General features: G+C 50.3%; 1 protein-coding gene across 1 annotated transcript in view; it reads right to left on the bottom strand.

Annotated features, from left to right (window-relative positions):
- The window catches only part of SMARCC1 (SWI/SNF related, matrix associated, actin dependent regulator of chromatin subfamily c member 1), a 64548-nt gene that overhangs the window by 1436 nt on the left and 42125 nt on the right, over window positions 1-20987 (bottom strand). The window contains exons 22-27 of the mRNA XM_056485954.1: window positions 18596-18651; window positions 17295-17409; window positions 16261-16415; window positions 12442-12576; window positions 8652-8901; window positions 1890-2012 (exon numbers count right to left, since the gene is read on the bottom strand). Of these exons, the coding sequence (XP_056341929.1) occupies window positions 1890-2012; window positions 8652-8901; window positions 12442-12576; window positions 16261-16415; window positions 17295-17409; window positions 18596-18651 (834 nt within the window). The remainder of the gene's footprint in view (window positions 1-1889; window positions 2013-8651; window positions 8902-12441; window positions 12577-16260; window positions 16416-17294; window positions 17410-18595; window positions 18652-20987) is intronic.

Genomic DNA, 20987 nt, shown 5'->3' with positions numbered 1-20987 from the left:
GGGACAGTGAGGGCAGGCAGGGACAGGGACACAGCAGCTGTGCCCGAGCGTGCCAGGGGAATCCCTGCACACCCTGCAGCAGCACAGCAGCTCCTCAAGCTCTGCTGCACCTTTGTTTTGTTTTCTCACCACCCAGCACTGCACGGATGCTGTGAAAGAGGAAAAATTCCTGTATTTTTAGAGGAATGCAGCTCAGCAGCTGGCAATCCATGCCAAGCAACTTCCAGAGCTGCAAGTGGCACCTCTCACCTCTGTGCTCCAGCCCAAATCCCAGCTCTGCTCTGTCTGGAACGTGGAACAATAGGTTTGATAGAAACAGAGGCTGCTCTCTCTGAAGGATGGATGTAGGTTAAACACAGGAATGCAGCAGGCAATAAAGGAGAGCTACAAGGGCCAGCCTCGTGCCCAGGGAGGAGATGCTAATGGAACATGACTGACTTGTTTAGTAGGGAAGGAAAAAAGGAGAGAGGAAGAGAAGGGAAGAGAGCAAACAGGAATACAACCTGACACAAGACATCCCCAGTGGTAAGGCTCAGGAGAAAGGGTGGAAAGCTGAGTGGAGCTGGGGGAGCAGAGGAGCAGGAGCAGTGCCCAAACAGAAATAGCACAGGCTGAGCTTCCCTGCTGGGCTGGGAGCGCCCCTGAGTCAGAGCTCACAGCAGCTCCTGTGCTGAAGCCAAAACCAAAAGGGCTTTTCCCAATTATTTTTTGGGAGAGGTGCTACAAGTGATGACAATGCCTGCTTGTGTGGTGAGAACCACACTGAGCATTTGGGGGTGAAGATTCCTGAGCAGCAGCTGGGCCAGGCTGCAATTAATAATGGCAAATTTATTGAGGAATTCCTGATGGAGAATTCCTCAGCCATTCCTCCCTCTGCCAGCTTCTCCTCTGCCTTCTGGGCTTGGCCACACTCTCACACTCATTCAAGCAACTCCCACACCTCCTGATCCAGCTGCTTTTTTGGCTGCCATAAATCAACTTCATTTTTAGAGGTGCAGATTTTATACTGGGAATGTTCCTTACATGCTTTATCTTCTTCCTAATCAGGACTTCCTTGCTCCAATTCAGGGTGCCAAGTTTTCAGTAAGGAATTATTGAACAGGATCCTACTCTGACCTCCACTATTTAGGAATTATAGTGAATTCCTGACCCTCCCCTAAGTCAGGAGAGGCTTTTGATCATCACCACCAAGCCTCTGTATCATTATAAATAAAATAAAGGATGCTATAAATAAAATAAAGGACAATGGGATGTGTTGGGATGCCCAGAGGGCTGAGGAGCACTTAAAGCTTCCAGCAGATCCCTGGCACCACTCTGGGGCTGGCAGTGTGCACAGACCCTGCTGCTCCTGCAGGGAACAGGGAATTCCCAGCACAGAGGAGCCCAGGAGTGTCCCAGGAGTGTCCCAGAGCCCCAGGATGTTCCATAGCCCAGGACTGTCCCAGAGCTGAGGACTGTCCCAGGATGCCCCAGACCCCCAGGATGTCCCAGATCCCCAGGATGTCCCAGATCCCCAGGATGTCCCAGATCCCCAGGATGTCCCAGACCCCCAGGATGTCCCAGGACTGTACCAGATCCCCAGGATACCCCAGACCCACCCCAGCCCCCCAGGACTGTCCCAGACCCACCCCAGACCCCCAGGATGCCCCAGACCCCCAGGACTGTCCCAGACCCACCCCAGACTCCCAGGACTGTCCCAGATCCCAGAACTACCCCAGACCCACCCCAGACCACCAGGACTGTCCCAGACCCACCCCAGACCCCCAGGATGCCCCAGACCCCCAGGATGCCCCAGACCCCAGACCCCCCCCAGACCCCCAGGATGCCCCAGACCCCCAGGACTGTCCCAGACCCACCCCAGACCCCCAGGATGCCCCAGCTGCACTCACACATCCCGTTGGGTGCTGCCAGTGGCACACGTGGCCCCAGCAGGTTCCCAGCCATGGGAACAGACATCATCCTGCCTGGCATGGGCTGTCCTGGCATCATGGAGCCAGGCCCTGGCATCTGACCTGCAGGGGAGGGAGAGAGCCAGCGTGAGCCCTGTGCTGGGTGTGCTCCTGCCAGGAAATGCCTTTTCACCCCCCAGCACCTGGAACCTCTGCACGAGGGAAAGGTGGGAGACAGCACAGCCAGAGCCAGCACTGGCACTGAAGCCACAGCAGGAAGGACATCCCATGGAAAAAAGGGAATAACAGAGGAGCCCTGATGGGAAGGAGCAGCCATGAGGCCTCATGGATAAATTTCATAGGAGAACTGAAGTCCTACAGTTAGACTGGGCTGATGGAACCCCTGCTGTGATTCCTGTTTTGCTGTAGGGAGGATTCCAAGGCTCCTCCTCACAAACCAGCTCTGTGGGAAACCTCCCTGTCCCAGCTACAGCTCCCAGCCCTGGCACCTCCAGCTTGGGGCTGATGCTTTCAAACCCCACCTGAGGGATGGTCTGGCATAAGGCAATTCCATTTCCTTCACCACACTTCCATGGAGGGACAGCACTTTAATTGAAATGGCTCCTTCCCCCTACCCCAGGCAAGGGGGGAAGCACCTAAGAGCCAAAGGGGCTCCAGGAGAGCTGGAGAGGGACTGGGGACAAGGGATGGAGGGGCAGGACACAGGGAATGGCTCCCACTGCCAGAGGAATGGGAAACATCTCCAGTCCCAACCTCCCAAAGAGCTTTGTAGCAGAAGGGGAAGATATTCACAGTCTCATTCACTGGCAAAATTAAGGTTGATCAGGGAATAAAAATATAAAAACTGGAAGAATACAGCTGTGTTTGAGAGGCCCAGAAAAGGTGGGAACTGAGCAATTCCCAGCCTGGGAGCTGCCACCTGACTGAGCCTCAATAATTTGGCCATCCCTGAGCACCACAGGCCTACGAGATTCTCTCTCACTAATGAAGTGATTAATATTAAATCCCTCTTCTGGAACATCCAAAGCTGAATCAGACTTTACTACACACTGAGAGGCTTCATGTGAAACTCCAGCACTGGGCAGGAATTCCTTCAGGAAAGGCTGTCAAACCTGCAGGGATGTGAAGGTTCAAGGATGTTTTATATGCAAATCAAGCCCAGCTGAGCTAAAATCAGCACTGAACAGAACCTAAATCTACTTTATAAAATGTCTGTTCTTCATAAATGCCAAGTGTGCCCAGTCCCTGGCAGTGCCCCAGGCCAGGCTGGATGGGCTGGAGCACCTGGGACAGTGGGAGGTGTCCCTGCCAGGGCAGGGGTGGCACTGGCTGATCCTGAAGGTCTGTTCCAACCCAAATCTCCCAGCAGTGCTCACAGGGAAGCTCCCTCCTTCCTGGACCATGCAGCATCCTGAGCTTTTTTCCCTGCTAAACCCTGGAGGTTTAAACCCAAGTGGTGCTGCTGGAGTTGTCCATAAGCTGAGCAGCTCCTCTGTGTGGGGGCTTGGCTGCCCATTTTTCTCTTCCTGACATGGGAGGCAACATTTTGATCTCAAAATTAGCTTAGGGAGCTGGCAGAGGAACAAGCCCATCCCACCCCAGCTCCAAAGCACCCAAGCCCTGAACCCACCCTGATGGGATTAACCAGGGAAATAAATCCCTGCTGCCACCATGGCAAAACCAAAGCCCTGCTGCCACAGAGATGTTTTTGTTTTTTTGTTTTTTTTTTTTTCCAACAGAAAGTGCTCCAAGACAGTGGCTCAAGCAGAAAATGTGGAAGTGTGACCTACATAGTGGGGAGAGCTTAGAGCAGCAGCTGTGGAAGAGATCCAGCCCAAAGGTTCAGCACAAGGAGACTGAACAGCCCTGGCAAGGAGGGGCTGGGCAGGTTCAGCCTCCCCTGCTGCCAGGGCAGTTCACATTCTGGGCAACTGGGGAGGAATTGCCTTTAGAGGCTCTCCAAGGTATTTATCTCCATGAAAAAGCCTCTCCCTCTATTAAATCAGCACTTGAGGAGCACTGGGCTGATGAGCAGCCAGAGGGGTTTTGTTTTGATGCACGAGGCTTGGAGCTGATCCAAATCCTGCAGCAGGGAAAGCCGTGGCACAGCACAGGCAGGATTTGGGAGGTGGGCTGAGCTCACACCCTGCTCTCCTGCTGCTGCCATCCCAAGTGTGCTCCTTCCCGCTGGGAACAGCTCTCCCAGGAGTCCTGCAATGGTTTGGGATGGAAGGCACCCTAAAGCTCATCTCATTCCAGGGATATTCCAACAGCAAATCCATCCTTCCCTCCTCCCACTGCCCCCCAGCCAAGCACTGTGAATAATTAACCACAATAACTCATTTAGCCTCGTGTCTCAGGGAACGAGAGGCAGTTTCCACTTCACTGCTCCCAGCATTTCCAGATCCAGCATTTCCAGAAATCCAGCATTTCTGGATCCAGCATTTCTGCCCCTCCCTGCCAGTGCTGGGTCTGGGCACCTCCAGTGCCAGGAATTTCTCCTGGATACACTGGGAATTCCTCTAGGAAACACTGGGAATCTCTCCTGGATACTCTGGGAATATCTCCTGGATACACTGGGAATCTCTCCTGGATACACTGGGAATCTCTCCTGGATACACTGGGAATCTCTCCTGGATACTCTGGGAATCTCTCCTGGGGAAGCTGCTGCTGTTCCCCTCCCAGGGGAAAGGACCCTCCACCCCACAGCCCAGGAGCAGCTCAGCCTCAGGAGGGAGGGCAGCACAGCAGAGTCACTCCAGAGGAGCTGCTGGCCTGGGCTCCCTTGGATTTACTGTTTGATTGTATAGGAATATTGTAATAAATCAAATATTTACTCCTTTGATTCCCTATTCCAGCCCCAAACACCTCTTGCCTGGGGCAGGTTTTCAAACAGCCAAACTGCACCAGGGAGAGCCCAATGTGGTGTCAGTGCTGCTGTGCCAGTGACCACCCTCAGAGCTCCAACCCCAAATTTCACCCTGGTTCCAAACCATGGATCAGCTCCAACCCCAAATTTCACCCTGGTTCCAAACCATGGATCAGTTCCAACCCCAAATTTCACCCTGGTTCCAAACCATGGATCAGCTCCAACCCCAAATTTCACCCTGGTTCCAAACCATGGATCAGCTCCAACCCCAAATTTCACCCTGGTTCCAATCCATGGATCAGCTCCAACCCCAAATTTCACCCTGGTTCCAATCCATGGATCAGCTCCAATCCCAAATTTCACCCTGGTTCCAAACCATGGATCAGTTCCAACCCCAAATTTCACCCTGGTTCCAATCCACGGATCAGCTCCAATCCCAAATTTCACCCTGGTTCCAATCCACAGATCAGCTCCAATCCCAAATTTCACCCTGGTTCCAATCCATGGATCAGCTCCAATCCCAAATTTCACCCTGGTTCCAAACCATGGATCAGTTCCAACCCCAAATTTCACCCTGGTTCCAATCCACAGATCAGCTCCAATCCCAAATTTCACCCTGGTTCCAATCCATGGATCAGTTCCAACCCCAAATTTCACCCTGTTTCCATTGCCATGGATCAGTTCCAACCCCAAATTTCACCCTGTTTCCATTGCCATGGATCAGCTCCAATCCCAAATTTCCAATCCATGGAAAAGCTCCAATCCTATCCACCACCCCCTGACTGCATTTCCTCTCATCCCACTGCACCTCCCCAGCAAGCTCTGCACATCTGATGGAGAAATAAGGAAGCACTGACAGCTGTTAGGGAATATTTATCTAAAGGAAGTGAACTCAAAATCCCTCTCTGTACCCAAAAAGCCCCCTGGAATCATCACCAGTCCAATAAGGAAGCAAACAGCATGCAGGAACTTAATTTAAACCCACAAATAATTAAATGGTCAGCAGCTGAAAACCTCCAAGCCCAAAATTCCTGACAAAATCTTTTTTTTTTTTTTTTTTTCTTTGAGTATTTCAGCCATTGACAGAAAATGAGGTAAAATGTATCAGGGAAAATGTTCTTAAAGTTGCTCATCCAGTTGTGGTGGGAAGTGTATCCTGCCCTCCTCATTCCATTTCTGCCTCAAGTCAGAAATTATTTACCAGGTGAGAATCTCACCTGGAGGAAGAGTTAATAATGACAGCTCTAATTCCCAGCTATCTCTCTTCCTCCAAGAATTTCCAGAAGTTTCTTGTATTCCACACCCTGGAACACCAGGAGTTCTCATCCCACTGATCACCAGCCCAGAGTCTGAAGAGAAATCAATGAAGTGCCCAAAGTGGTACCATGGGAAGAAACTGAGAATTTGATTTCCTGTTACAACAACAGGTGCAGCTTTTCACACTGAAATTGGAATCCAACTCTGCTTTCCTATTTTAAAAGTTTTCATTGCAGGGCAAAGGGGAGAACAAAACAAGCTCAGTGAGAATGAATTCCATGGTGCAGCAGAGGCAGAAGGGCCATGCCCAGGAGAATGGGTGAGCCTGGGCAGAGATGCTCTCCATGAACAGATCCACTCACCAAATCTGGGATCTCCACCAAGGCTGCAGGACTCAGGGGCAGATCCACTGAGGGAACTCACAGGTGTGGGGCTGAATTCACCAGGTTGCCCTTTTCTCCCCAGGCTCTCAAGTCAGAATAACTCTGCTGTGCACCCCTGGGCTTCCCAGGCCCTCCTACAGATTCCTGTGAGGAACTCAGGGAAATGAGCCTCCCCTGCTTCCCAGGCCAGATCAGCTGGGCTCAGCAGACACTGAGGGCTTTGCTCCAAGCCTTGAGCAGGGCTCAGATTCCTCCCACTGACAGCTTTAATCAAACCTGGAAGATGTTCTGGTATCACCAGCCCAGACTCCCTGTCCCTGCTCTGGGAGGAGGGCAGGAATGCAGAGCCTGGGTGGCTGAGAGGGGCTGGGGTAGCACAGGGCTAAACAACAACTAATCAAGCTGAGAATGGCTTTTCTGGGGTCATGCTGGACAAGCATATGGTATCCAAACTTGTCATATTAGCTAAAGCCACTGAAACATTTGTTTTAGGTTGGCTAATTGAGAAATCTGTGCTACTAATAGTAAACAAAGCAAAAAAACCAAAAGCATAACATAAAATCCAAAACCATGTTTCCCTTAAACTAATACATAACAAGAATTCTACAATACCACCAACTTCTTCCCCCCTTTTCTTTTTTAAAAAAGAAACCCAAAGTCTCTGCAGGTGAATCACAAATTGTCAGGTGCAAGCAGAATTCTCTGGCAGTGTGAGCCAGGGCTGGGACACCCCAGCACCCAGGAGCCACAGTCCCCCAGGGAATAAACACAGCAAAGCTTCCACCTTGTCCCACTGCCACTCCAGCAGCTGGTTGTGCCAGCACTCCCTGCTGTCCCCTGTTCTCATCTGCCAGTTTTCCCTTTCCAGGTTATTCCTTCATGGATACATGAGCAGCCCTGAGCTGTCCCCACCCCTCAGAGCCCAGCACTGAGCCAGGATGTTAAACCTGAGTCTAAAACTAGACCATGTCTTATCACACTCCCAATCCAATTCCAACAAAAAGCAAACCAGCTCCAAACAGGGATTTTTGTCCACAGTAAACCAGGATCTCCCTGAGCCTGCCCAGACCCTGTTCCCCTCCTGCCCCTCTGCACCTGCTGAGGGAACCCACTTTGGTTACCCTGCACATCCAGCTGGATTAGATACTCCCCATCCTCCTGGTCACCTGCAAATCCTGCTGCTTTCCTGTGCCCTTCTGCTCCAAACCAAACACTTTTAGTCTCAGGAGGAAAACAAGTTCCTGCAGCTCCTTGTTGCCATGTTCTATTTGGATTATGGCAGCCAAACCTTCCACCTTCTTCAGCTGCTGCCTATGAAAAATCTTCCCAAATATTTCTGGCTAATAACTGATCAGGTCTTCTTCTGGAGCAGGTTTTGGTCAAGCTCCTCCTTGGCTTACCCAGTCCCACAGACAGATTTCCATGTGCCAGACACTGTTATTTGATTTTAAATTACCATTCCAATAGGCTTTGGCAAGTAAAAGCTGCCAAGTCACATCATCACCTCTGGAATCAGGAGCACCCCACCCTGAGCAGGACAAGGCAGGAGAGGCTGGACTGGAGACTTCCAGGGGACCCCTCTGACCAACAGGGTCCTGTGACCCTCCCCTGGCACCACACACAGCCAGGGACCTCTCCCAGTCAGCTCTCCTGCCAAAGGAAGCCCCTGAAGGAGTTTCCTGCCTCTGCTGCTTGTCCCAGCCCTTCCCTTTGATTTCTGTTCCTGCTTTGGTGGTGCCATGAACTGCAGAATTTGAGGAGTGATTGTTTTTGAAGGAGCATCTGCTCAGATCACTGAGTATAAAACAAGTCTAAGGAAATACAAATAACCTAAAAACATCTGGAAGTGCTTGGGGCAGCTTCATATTTAACTTGAGAGCTTGACTGTCCCAGGCAGGGGACTCCCAGCCCTGCTGGACAATCTGCTCTGGGGCTGATGAGGGAAAAGGTGTTTTCCTGTGGCTGGAAGGAATTTCTCCTGTTGGTGCCCACTGCCTCTGGCACTGCTGGGGGCAGCCTGGCCCTCCCTCATTCCTGATTTTTGGGGTCCCCACCCTCCACAGGACCCCTCCACCCCTACATCTGGAATGAATGAAGCTGCAGAACAAGCCAAGCTCATCCTTGCAGCAAACTGAGGGTGGCACCACCATAAACCAGTAACCCAGAGCAGCCCTGGGCAGCCTCCCCTGGCTGCTGCTCCCTCAGGGCCCTGGGCAGGACTGCAGCTCTTACCTGGCTGAGGTGGGTGAGGAGGTGGCATCTGGTGGTGCATCATGGGGTAGGGAGGGGGCTGCTGGTGGGGCAGCAGCCCTGGGTGGGCTGCAGCCCCCAGGGGGGTGATGGCAGGCCCGCTGGGGTGCTGCTGGGGGGTCTGGCTGTGCTGCTGCTCCATTTGCTGGCGAGCCCTGAGCTCGGCGTACTTCAGCTGCTCCATGTGGAAGTTCTGCCTCTCTGTCAGCAGCTGCTGCCTCTGCTGCTCCAGCTGGGACAGGGACAGGAGGGAAAGGCAGAGCTCAGTTAGGAATGATGTGTTTCTAACACCAGTCAAGGGCTTGGGTTGGAAGTAATGCCTTGGGGTTGGCTTTTGTATTTTTCACAATCTCTGCTGCTTAGTGTGTAACTCTGAAACTTCATGTTAGGTGTTAGGAAGTTCTCTTCACAGGGGAGTTGGACAAAACAATTCCTTCCCAGCTGGAGAATTTTTTGGTACAACTGGTACCCAAAAAGCAGAAACAATGGCAAAGGGAAGGGGGCAAAGCAGGGGGCTGAGACTGCATAGCCTGGGGCTGTGGCTGGATAACTGACCCCAAGATGAACCAAAACTTATAAAAGTGTAAAAACTCATCTGAGATCCTGGATTTGATTTGGGTGCAGCCCCAGCCAGGCCCTTGCAGTGCCCAAGGTGAATCCTTTCAATAAATTCCTATTTTATCCCTTTTGCTCTGTCTGGTCTCTGCTCCAGGTCAGCCTTCCCAGCAACAGAAGAAGCTTCTCATCCCAACCCCACCAAACCAAACTGAATTACTGTCCTGTGGGTGCCTGCAGCAGCTCCTGGGAAAGGCCCCTGAGCTTTTTCTAGCTGGAACATGAACTCACCTTGCTCTGTCCCAACACCTCTCGTTACTCACTGAGCTCTGCACTGAGAACTCAGCCCTAACTCAGCCCTGGGAGGAACTGGGGGGTTTTCTCTCCATCTTCTGTGCTGGAATGAGGGAGAGCAGGAACCTCAGGGGATTTTCCAGGTAAGCCTGAGGCAGAGTGTGTGTGCAGCTGCAGAGCTCAGGGACCACAGGCTGGATCCTTCTCCACCTCTGAGTGCAGGAATTGCATGTCACAGCAGCCAGACACCACTGACTGGCACTCTTAGGGCTTTATGTAAAAAACCCTCCTGTCAGGCCAATTAACATCAAAGAGGCCACTTTGATTAATTATCAAGTCATGCAGAGGGTGAGACCTGGTGCAGGGAAGGTGCCCCTGCCCTGGGTGGAACTGATGATCCAGAAGATCCTTCCAACCCAAACCAGTCTGAGATTCCATGAAAAGACAGAAGTGCTACAGAAAGCATTTCCTGCCACTGGGCATTTGTATGATGGATCAGTGCCCTGGTGAAGGAGGGGTATTTGATTTATTTCAGGAATATTGACACATTCCCACATTATTACTGGTGGATGACCAGGCCTGGGGCTGTGTGACTGCTTTACAAATATTGAAGGAGTGTGTGAAGGTAAACTCTGTAATTCAGCCTGAAGCAGGTTGCCAAGGAGACTCTCACCTAGCACGAGTTGTGCACAGTCCCCAGGCTGCCTCAGGAGTGCTGCTGCAGCCTGGGATGGGGCTGGAGCTCCACAGAGCAGCCATTGAGCAGCCCCAGATGGGCTGAGCTCATGAATTAAACATCTTCCTGCCGGGGGGGGCTGCAGGGCCCACAATGGCATCATTCACTGCCCTGGCTCCTTTCTGCTCCAGCTCCCCACAGACCCACCCACTGCCAAATGGGGAAACACTGCCGGGCTGGCAGGCAGCTGGGGGAGGGATTCCTGCAAACCACCCCAAACAAAGGCTCAGGCAGCACTTTGTTATTCCTTTGAGACCCCTCTGTGGCCCTGCTTTGCTCTCTTCGTGGCACCTCATCCTGCTACAGTTTACAAGAGTCTTCACAAGGATGCTCCAACAGCAGGCAGTGATTGAAAATTCATATTTGAGAAAGGAAAAGCAGGGAAAATTCCCTTCTACAGAATCCCTGTGGCTGGTGAGGAAAGACAGCTGGACAGAGGAAAAAAAAGGCACAAAACTCTCAGTTATAACACCCATTTCTGTGCTGCTGTGCTACAGCTTCATCCCCTGCACAGAACTTCCTCTCAGCAGGAATTTCCCCGTGGAAAGGATGCTCAGGAACTGGAAGTGCCCAGGGAGGTTTGCAGTGCCCATCCCTGGAGTGTCCCAGGAATTCCTGGATGTGGCACTGAGTGCTCTGGGCTGGGGACAAGGTGGGGATGATCCTGGAGGGCTTCTCCAGCCTCAGGATTCAGGGAATCCTCCCTGGACAGAACCAGCAAAGCTTCAGGTGCCATTAGAAATTCTGGGTCAGCAAAGCTCCCCCAGCAGGATTCCCACACTCAGCACTGGCATCAAACACAAATAAAAGTGTTTTGCCTGAAATGCAGCACCCTCCAGTCTGCAGCAATGATTCCTGTCAACACTCCAGTCCCAGCCAGGGCAGCAGGAACGACAGGCACAGTGTGCAGTGGCAGCAAGGAGGTTTTTCTGCTTTAATTATTCCACTAAATATCCACAATGACAGGTGAAAAGACTGAATTTAACCACCAGGAAGCCAAGGGGAAAATCTGTATGCACATTTTTAAAAAGGGAAATGTCATATGCCTCAAAAGGGAGGAAAAAACCCTTCCTGTCACTAATGGAATATATCCCCCAAAGAAAGAATCTGCAGGGAACCTTTCCAAAAGAGTTGGGTCCATTTCCTGAGCTGCCAATCAAGCAGAGACTGAAACAGGATGTGGAGCAATCCAGAAATTCCTGCTGACATCCTACCCCAAGAGAAGTCCACATCTTAAACTCCACCAGTGTGATGAGGGGGAGTTTTGGATTGGAAAGAAAAATTCTCCATGGAGAGGGATGTGGCACAGCAGAGCTCAGGGATGCCTGCATGATGCCCTGGCTCACATGGGTGAGTTTTGGGTGCTGTGAGGAGAAGGAGCTGGACCTCCCAGCCTGAGACAGGATTCCATCAATGCCAAATGGAACTGTAATTCCATTCAATTCACACAGAAGGGCAAATGTGGAAATCCCTGGAATTATGAATCAGCACGTTCCAGGCTGGATCTTCAACCCATCCATAGTAACTGTCTACTCACAACAATGAGGCACAACAGAGAAAGGAAATTAAAAGCTGGCCATTCTGATAAAAATGAGATTTTGAGACATCTTTCCAGCAGCTGCAGAGGAAGCACTTCCCCAAAGCCTCTGGCCCCACATGTGACACAGCTCCCTGTAATTCCTGAGTAATCCAGGCCCAGACAGCTCCTCTCCATGCCCTGACCTCACTCCTCCCTTCCCAGCTCAGGCAAACCCCTCCTCACCACCACAAAGTGAGGCTGTCACTGAGCCCTCCCCGTGGGCTTTCCCAGGAGCTGCTCAGAGCCCCAAAACCCTGACCTGAGTCCTTGTCCCCTCCTCACTGGGGGCAGGGACAAGGCAGCCAGGGATGGGTCCCTTCCCTGGGAAGGGAAGGAAAGGAAGGATTCCCCCTTTCACTCTTTCCAGGGAAAAGCTGTTCTTGGATACAATCCATGTGGAAAGGCCACAAAAAGGCTCAATCCCACATTCCTGCTTGGAGCAAGGATGAGAAGCAAACCCAGGATCCCCCAGAGATGAAGGAGGAAAGGGCTCAAAGGCCAGATGGGAGGAGTTATGGATTGCACACACAGGAGAGGAGCTGCTGGTTTTGCAGAGGTTGGCACACAGGGCTGTGCAGGGAGAGACTGAATCCCAAATTCCCACTTACTGCCTCCTTCTCCCTGTCCATGATGGTTTCCAGCTCCTCAAAGTGGCGAAGTTTTATCTCCAGCTTCTTCATCTGAGTCTCCACCAGAAGGGCCACCAGGGACTTGATCTTCCTCTCCTCCACAGCTGCCAGGTGCTGGGGATGGAACACAGGGGCTGTTCTGTGACACTGGGCACAACAAGGGGCTTGGAGGGAGGGAATCAGCCAGCTCCACTTCTGGACACAAAACAGGCAATTAGATTATAATATATAAACCAGAGGCTCTTGGAAGATTATTAAGGTTTTAACCAAATAAATTAGTGTGAAGGTTTAATACAAGAGGTGTGGAGGATGCTCAGAGCTCTGCCTTGGATCCTTCCAGTGGGAATGCAAATGAGGGAGAAGGGTCTGTGCAGTGGAGTCAGCTGAGGGTCACCAAAAGCTCCCAGCAGGACACACAGAGGGAGCTGTGACCCAGAATGACCCCAAACCAGGGAGATGGCACTGCCATGCCTTCATTAAAATAGATTTTTCTCAAGCAGAAGGCAAATTGATTCTTTATAAAGATTAACCTCACCCCATTTATACACACACAGAAATAACTGCAGAGATCTGTGTATTTATATTTGATACATGAGCCAGCCATGGAAGTGTTTCACACCCTCAGAGTGTGACAAGTGTGGTCATGATGCCTTTCCTCATTTTTGTTAAAATCCTGCTGCTCAGGAGGAGAACAGCCTGAGGATGCAGCACCATGCCCTGCATTCACAGTGTCCTGACACATCCCAGGGCTGGGGCAGGAGGGAAAGGTGAGGGGAAGAAGGAAAAAAAGGACAAACCCCTACTGGGGGAGCTGGGCCCCAAACTGGCTCAGAACTGGGAGGAAAGCAGCACTAAAACCCTCCCTGGAACCCTGAATAGAACCAGAATTTCTCAAAGCCATGTGATACTGTGCCATTTGGCAAGGTTCACCCCTGAGCCACCAGCACTGAAGGAGGGCTCAGCAAATGGGGGTAAAGGCACTCCTGACTCTCTATAAAGAGAATTTCAAACCAGCTCTGAGAGAAGCACAGGGACCCCCAGCTCATCCAACACCACAGCCTGTGAAACTCCAGCAGCTGCTCCAAAACTGACCCAAGGGCTGCACACAAAGTAATGAAACAAAGCTGTCAGAACAGGAAATTTCATGTCAAGGACACTGTTTAGTAAAAGAAACTCTTTTGTATGAAAATTCAGAGTGAAGGAATCACCTGGTTATACAGAATGTTTCACATGTGCAATTTTAATCATGAAATGGGATGAACAGCTAATTAAAGCACATGACTGGGGAAAGGAGAGTCTCAAAATACACCTTGGAAAGGAAATTATCCCTGAAGTTTTTCCTAGAGAGACTCAAAGAGGCTGTTCCCCAACCAGGCATTACCCAGGGCTTTCTGTGGGCAAAGGACAAATCCCTAGAGCTGCAGCTGAGGGAAATCAGGAATTCACAAATGCAGTGGTGATCTGAAATGCCTGATAAATGCCTGATAAACCCAGCACTGCACCAGCCTCCAGTCATGAATGAGCAAGTGATCCTGAAGGGCTTTTCCAACCTAAATGGTTCTGAATCCTGGAATGCATGAATGGTTTGGGCTGGGAGGGATCTTAAATCCCACCCAGTGCCACCCCTGCCATGGCAGGGACACCTCTCACTGTCCCAGGAGGATCCAACAACCAGTGTCCAGCCTGGCCTTGGACACTCCAGGGATCCAGGGGCAGCCACAGCTGCTCTGGCAATTCCATCCCAGCCAGGAATCCCCAGTTCCCAGTATCCACCCATCCCTCTGGCAGTGTCCCATTCCCTGTGCCCTGTCCCTCCATCCCTTGTCCCCAGTCCCTCCCCAGCTCCTTTCCTGGCAGGGAAAGTGATGGATCCAGAGCAGGAGCAGCACAGGCCAGGATCCATCAGGGATACTCTTGCACAGAAAGGAAAAACCAGCTCACCCTGGGTGTCCATGGAGAGGAAAATGAGCAGAAGGTACTTAAATTTTAATGCTGTTTGTTCAGAAACCAGAACCTGCAAAAACTCATTTAAATTGTTGGTCTGTATGAAACAGAGTCTCACCCTGAACATTCATGTTCACCATTTCCCAAACAGCACAACTCCACTGCTGGAAGCCACTGATCCCAAAAGAAAAAAATCAAAACCCAAACAAACAAAACAGAAACAAGGAAAAAAAACCCCAAACAAACAAAGCCCCCATTTCCATTAATTGTCTTTAACTCCTGTCTTCCCTCAGAATCCAACTGCAATATTGCTCTGATATGAAATCCTAGGGAAAATATGTTTTCACATGAGCAGGCCTGGAGTTTATGATGAAGAGTTTAATTACCCCCTCAGACAAGACACAGACCACCCAAAGCTCTAATGTTGTCTGGCTTTTTAAGTGAGTGGGAAGAGAAATCCCTGCTGAACCTGAATTCTGCTCTGGAGTGTCAACCTCCTAATTCCAATGCATTATTCTCTGTAATGGAGAGCTGATCTCCTCCAGAGCATTATTAATTATTGCCACAATGAAAAGTGCCACAGGCAGGGCCCTGCTCCCTCCAAGGTTATCTCCAGAGAAGGGGAGCAGCTCATCCTCACATGGGTGCCATAAAACATGAAATCTCATGCTCCTCATACAGATCCAGGGTGTTCCAGCTTGGCTGAGGATATCTGTGAGTCTGGTGAAGTGAGAGTCACCCTCAGGTTCAAAGTGATGCACAAGGGAGCCCCTCTGGACTCTGCACTTCACCAAAATGCTGAACCTCAGCTGTGGCTGCAATTTGGGATTTGAATGGACAAGGAGGTGTCTGCCATGTGGGATTTCACAGCCTGGTTTGAAAGGTAAGAACTAAAATCTCCATTCTCCTGGGTTCAAAAGGAGGGACTGCATCCACCATCCTCACTCTGGGGGAAAAGTCTAAAGTTAAAGAGTCAAAGATCAGGGTGGAAAAGTTAACAGAACACACAACACCTCATTCTATCCCTGGAAATCCACCAGGAATAAACACCACCCATGCCTTGCTCTGGACTTCTACAAAGCAGGTGGACATGGAATGGGGAACTGAATAAAAAAAAATCCAAATTAAAACTTGAATCCAGAGAAAACTGGAAAGAGAAAGCAGATCTGAAACAGATACTCTAAAAGCAAAGAAAGCAGTGTGGTTCCTGCAGGAAGGAAAAGCAAAGACAACGTGCAATTAGTAATGACAGGGTAAAGAAAAGCTGATTGAACACAGCTCATTAGAGACCACACACCAACAGCAGTTTAGGGGGAGACACCAAGGAGCTCTGAACAGACTGTTAACAAAACACCAAACACAGACTGGGATCATGGCTGTGTGGTTAAAGAGAAGTGTGTAGGAAACTTACATCACATGGAGGAAAAGTCAGAGTTTAAAGTTTTAGAATATAGTAATATATATAAAGCAAAATAGAGGTTTTAAGTCAAAGGCTAGTCCTTCTTCACCTTCTTCTGCACTTTCTTCTTCATGGGTTTGAGTCATATTGTGTAATTAGGTAAAAAATTCTGCATTGTGGGCCACAGGTGGTTGGTTATTGAGTTAAAAGTAAAAACAATTTAAGTAACATTCCATAATTGAACAGTTTACCCTTAAAAGGCCATGTAGAGAAAGAAACAGAACTGCACTTTTAATTTTTTTTAGCTTGAAGTGCTGTAAAACTCACACTTTGTGAAACTGTAATATAAATAAAAACCAATAAACATCTAAATCCAAACAAAATTTACTGTCTTGCTAATTTAGTCCCAAACCTATAAAAAACCCAAAAAACACCAATACTGGGACAGCACCAACCTTGGCCTTGGTGGCAGCAGAGGCCAAGGCAGCAGCTGCAGCTGTGGCCACGTTTCCCTCTGAGATCTCATGTTCCACTTTCTTCTTGCCAGCCTCAGCCTCCTTGTCCTTGCTGCCATCCACGTTCTCCTTGTTCTCCTCTGCCTCCTTCTCCTCTGCAAGACACCCCAGCCCAGCCTGTCACACACTCCCAGCATGGGAGGGCACCAGGCTCATTAGGCACTAATTAACTGATCCTCAGCTCCAGCACTGCTCCCCATCCACAGGCTGACAGGGGAACCCCAGTCTGAGAGGGTCTGATCCAACAAATGGGGAAACTTTAAATCTTTAAATGCTTTTCATTCCCATCTTCTCAACTCAGCCCCTGCCATCAGCTCCCCTTCAGCATTTCCAAATCAACTCCTGCAAATCCAAATGCTTCTTATTCCACCCATGCTGAAAACCTGAATCTAAGCTGCAGGAAAAAAAGCAATTTATGCATTCCCATCCCTGGCAATGCCCAAGGCCAGGCTGGATGGGGCTCACCTGGGACAGTGGGAGGTGTCCCTGCCATGGCAGGGATGGCACTGGGTGGGGTTTAAGGTCCCTTCCAGCCCAAACCATTCCATGGTTTTATGTGGCACAGAGGAAATGTCAAAAAGAATAAGGTTTTATGAGGATGTTTTTACTCCTCAGCCTGCCAAAATCCAGGCTTGGCATCACTTCCCAGGGAAACCGAGCAGGAACAGGAACTCCCAAGGGGAGCAGTGAGCAGAGAATCCCAGACTGGTTTGGGCTGGAAGGGACCTCAAATCCCACCCAGTGCCCCCCAGTGCCCCAGGCTGCTCCAAACCCTGAACTCCTCCAGCAGTTCCACCTCTCTGCACCCAAAAGGATCAAATGTGGAACGTGGCACCCCCTCCTCCTCTGGGGCTGGGGCTCAGGGAGGGATCTGGTGCCTGGGCTCTGCAGGGAGGTTTGGGGGGATCCTGAGGGGCCAGGGAACGTTCCCAGCTGTGTCTGGGCCTGTCCCACACTCTGGGAGCAGCTCTCACCTGCCTTGGGCTCTGCAGCCCCCTCCCCCTCGGGCTCCTTCTCCACGCTCCGCTCGCTCTCCCCTTCCGGGACCTTCTCTCCCTCCTCGCTTTCACTCTCAGCCTTGCTCTCCACCTGGAGGGGTGCAGGGAGAGAAGATATTCACATTAACTTTGTGTTTTCATTACCTCAGTGGAAGAGATGGCATTTCAAAGGGTGGCTGCTGCTTCAGCCAAATCTGACAAACCCAAAATGTGAATAAAGCAAATGCTAAAGTGGACAAGTCCAGTGAGCCAGGCCAAGCTGGGTTATCCTGTGGGTACAAAAACTCCTCAGCTAAGACCACAGAATCAGGGAATGGCTGGGAACATGCAGATTTCCAAGCCCTGAGTGAGCTCCCCACTTGTCTCTTGCCAAATGTCCCTGTTTATCAGGGAGGCAGAGTGGGAAACAACCCCAAGGCTGCACTGAGCAGCCCCAGGTTACTCTGAACTCATCTGGTGAAGGAGGCAACAAGAAATGTCTCCTGTTGCTGCAGACTCCAGAAAAAAACACCCTATTTATTTATTATTTAATTCTGCTACATTCCTGATTCATAAATAATAATTTAAACATTAAATGTACATATATAATTAAAATATCACCCTTATTAAAATACATATTAAACAACATTATATTAATGCATAAACAAATTAAATAGCAATAATTAAAAGATAAGAATAATTTAGTAGTAATTAAGCTACTATCCTGGAATTTCAGGATACCAGCTTACTCCCAGTTCACATCTGAAACACTCATACAGTTTGAGGTTTGGGATTTGGGGTTTAGAATACAATAATAGGTATGGGACAGGATGGAGATTCTGGGGAGTTGGCTCTTCTCTTCTTTCTTGGCTCTTTTCTTGTTCCTTCCTCATGATTTCAGGTAGTTTTTGTTTGGATAGAAAATCCCACAGTGTGGGTCACAGGTGCTGGGTCAAAAGCATAAATAATACAGATATTAGTTTTTAATTGGATAGTTGGGCTTTAAAAGACCTTGTAACTGGCTGGATCCACCAACATTTTCTCACTTTTAGCTGGTAGCTGGAAGTGCTGCAGAACTTACTGTAATAAAGATAAGAACCAATAAACAACTGAGTCTGAACACAAAAATCTCTCTCATGCTTCAATCCTGACTGAGTGAAGGCAGAAAAGAAAAGAACAGCCACTCAAATGTGGTGCCACTATAATGTGGTGCCAGGAGCTGTCCCAATGCCAGCTGTGCTCCAGGCACCCCAAAGCTGCAGTCAGGACTGAAGGGCAGAGCAGCTGACCCCACTCACCTTCTCTGCTGGCTGCCCCTCTGCCTCTGTCTCCATCTTCTCCTCCTCAGCTCCATCTGACAGACAAAGAGGGAAGGTTTCAGAATTGCCCCACAGCCACTCCCCACTCTGTGTTTGGGTTTAATAAAAGCTGCTGGTCCCTGCAGTGGGGCCAAGCCCTGCCCTGCCTGGGGCATTTCCATCTCCCTCCTGCCCCAAACCAGACCAGGCAAGGCCCAGCTGGTGCTAAGGTGAGACCACCATGAGGCCAGAAGAAGAAATAATGAAGATAATGATGGAGGAGCCACTGCTGCAGGAGTGGAGGAAGAGCTGGAGTGCTGACACAGCCCTTGGCAGTTCATTTATTGCTCTGTAAAACATTGATTTGTAATGTTCCTGTGATGCTGCTGGCTCTGGAGATCAGGGGTAACAACCAGCCCTGGACACAATGGAGGTGCCTGGATAATATCCCAAAATCCCTGATATCTTCTGGCATTGCTTAGAAGTTCAAGAAATCCCAATTTATCCACAGCTCTGTAAGGAGAGACAGGAGGAAGCAGAACCTCGTGGTCCTGGCCCAGGATTTCACAATTTAATGTAGAGAGGCATTAAAGGAGCTTATGGAGATCCTGGGCTGGGTGATGCAGCACTGCTGCTGACAAGTCCTGATCCATCTCTAAGCTTCTGAAGACATCAGCTGGTGCGGGGGGCTCGTTTTCAGTAATCCTCATTTTCCTGCTAATTCCTGTGTGCTACACTGAAGAAAAACAAGGTACCAAGGGTTCTTCTTGAACAGCAACAGCTCTGTAGAGAAATTTTTACACAAGCTCCTTCCATATATAAGAAAAACCAACTAAAATATCTGACTGAAGGGTAATAGTTTTCCTCTTGGCCTATTTTAAGATGATACACCCACTTATCTGAACTATCTGCTACCATAATTCAGTTTAGGGAGACTGGGGATGTTCTTCCTCACAGGTTTTATCTCAGAGTCAGGATTTAGTGACCCAATAATGTCACAGGGAGAATCTTGATTAGATTTTGTCAGACAGCTCTTTCAAGCCTAGAAGCAGAGTTCCAAACTGGGCTTGAAAGTGTCACTCCTCCCAGAAAGGGAAGGATTTACAAAGAAAGCTGGATTCAATCCTTGAAGGAATAAAAGGGGAGACAAAGTGCAGAACACACCGAGCGTGCCCAGTTTGGGGGAGCTCAAACCAAAGAAATACTGCACAGAAATCCCTGAACTGACATTCCTGGGTGGAGAGAATCATCAAGATCACCCCATTGCCATCATCCCTGCCATGGCAGGGACACTTCCACTGTCCCACTGGCCTGGGACACTGCCAGGGATCCAGGGGCTGCCACAGCTGCTGTGGCCAGGACACCCCTCCACGGGCCACAGGAGCTGTGCAGGGACTGCTGCTGCTGCTCTGGAGGAATTCAGAGCTCCCAGGATCCCTGAGGCTGGAGAAGCCCTCCCAGCCCCTGGAGTGCACCCTGTGCCCCATCCCCACCTTGTCCCAGCCCAGAGCTCTGAGTGCCACAGCCAGGAATTCCTGGGACACCTGCAGGGATGGGGATCCAAAGCTCCCAGGGCAGCTCCAACCCCTGAGCCCCTTTCCATGGGGAAATTCCTGCTGCTGCCCAGCCTGGGGCTGTTCCCTCTCCTCCTGTCCCTGTTCCCTGGAGCAGAGCCCGACCCCCCTGTCCCCTCCTGCCAGGTAGGAGTTCCAACAAACAGGACACCCCAGAAGGACAAACTGCTTCCCATCCACTCTTCAGAGAGGATTTTCTCAAGGAAAAGCACACAGAGCATCTCCAAGTGCTCTCAGACCCTGCCTTGTGCCAGGACACACTGATGGACACCATCCAAACCCTGGGAAGGGAGGGATGTGTGACACCAAGATTACTGCAAACACCCTGATTTAACCTGGCTTCTCTGGTTCTGGCTGCTGCAATAAATGTTAGGTTAAAATCAGGCTGACAGCTTCAGACAGGTTGGAGTCAATGGGTTTTGAAAAGTGTTTTCCTGCATCAGCTGCAGAGCCCTGATGTGCAGTGACAGCGTGGTGGCTGCAGCTCCAGGGCCACCAGGTCCCAGGGTGGGACAACACACATGCAAGGGACAACAGGTCCCATCATCCATTGTCAATTTGGGGGAAAATGGGTTTTCTTGGGTAGAAACAGGTTTTTGTTCTCCATCCAACAGGTTCCATCATCCATTGTCAGTTTGGGGGAAATGGGTTTGCCTGGGTGGAAGCAGGTTTTTGTTTCTCCATCACTGGCTGCTCAAAGGATGCCAGAGCCATTAAGGCTGGAAAAGACCCTCAGGACTATGGAGGTCAAGCTGTGCCTGATCCCCACCCTGTCACCAGCCCAGAGCTCTGAGTGCCACCTCCAGGCCTTCCTGGGA

Source organism: Oenanthe melanoleuca, chromosome 2 (assembly GCF_029582105.1).
Source record: "Oenanthe melanoleuca isolate GR-GAL-2019-014 chromosome 2, OMel1.0, whole genome shotgun sequence".
NCBI lineage: Eukaryota > Metazoa > Chordata > Aves > Passeriformes > Muscicapidae > Oenanthe > Oenanthe melanoleuca.
This window is presented reverse-complemented; position numbering and strand designations above follow the sequence as displayed.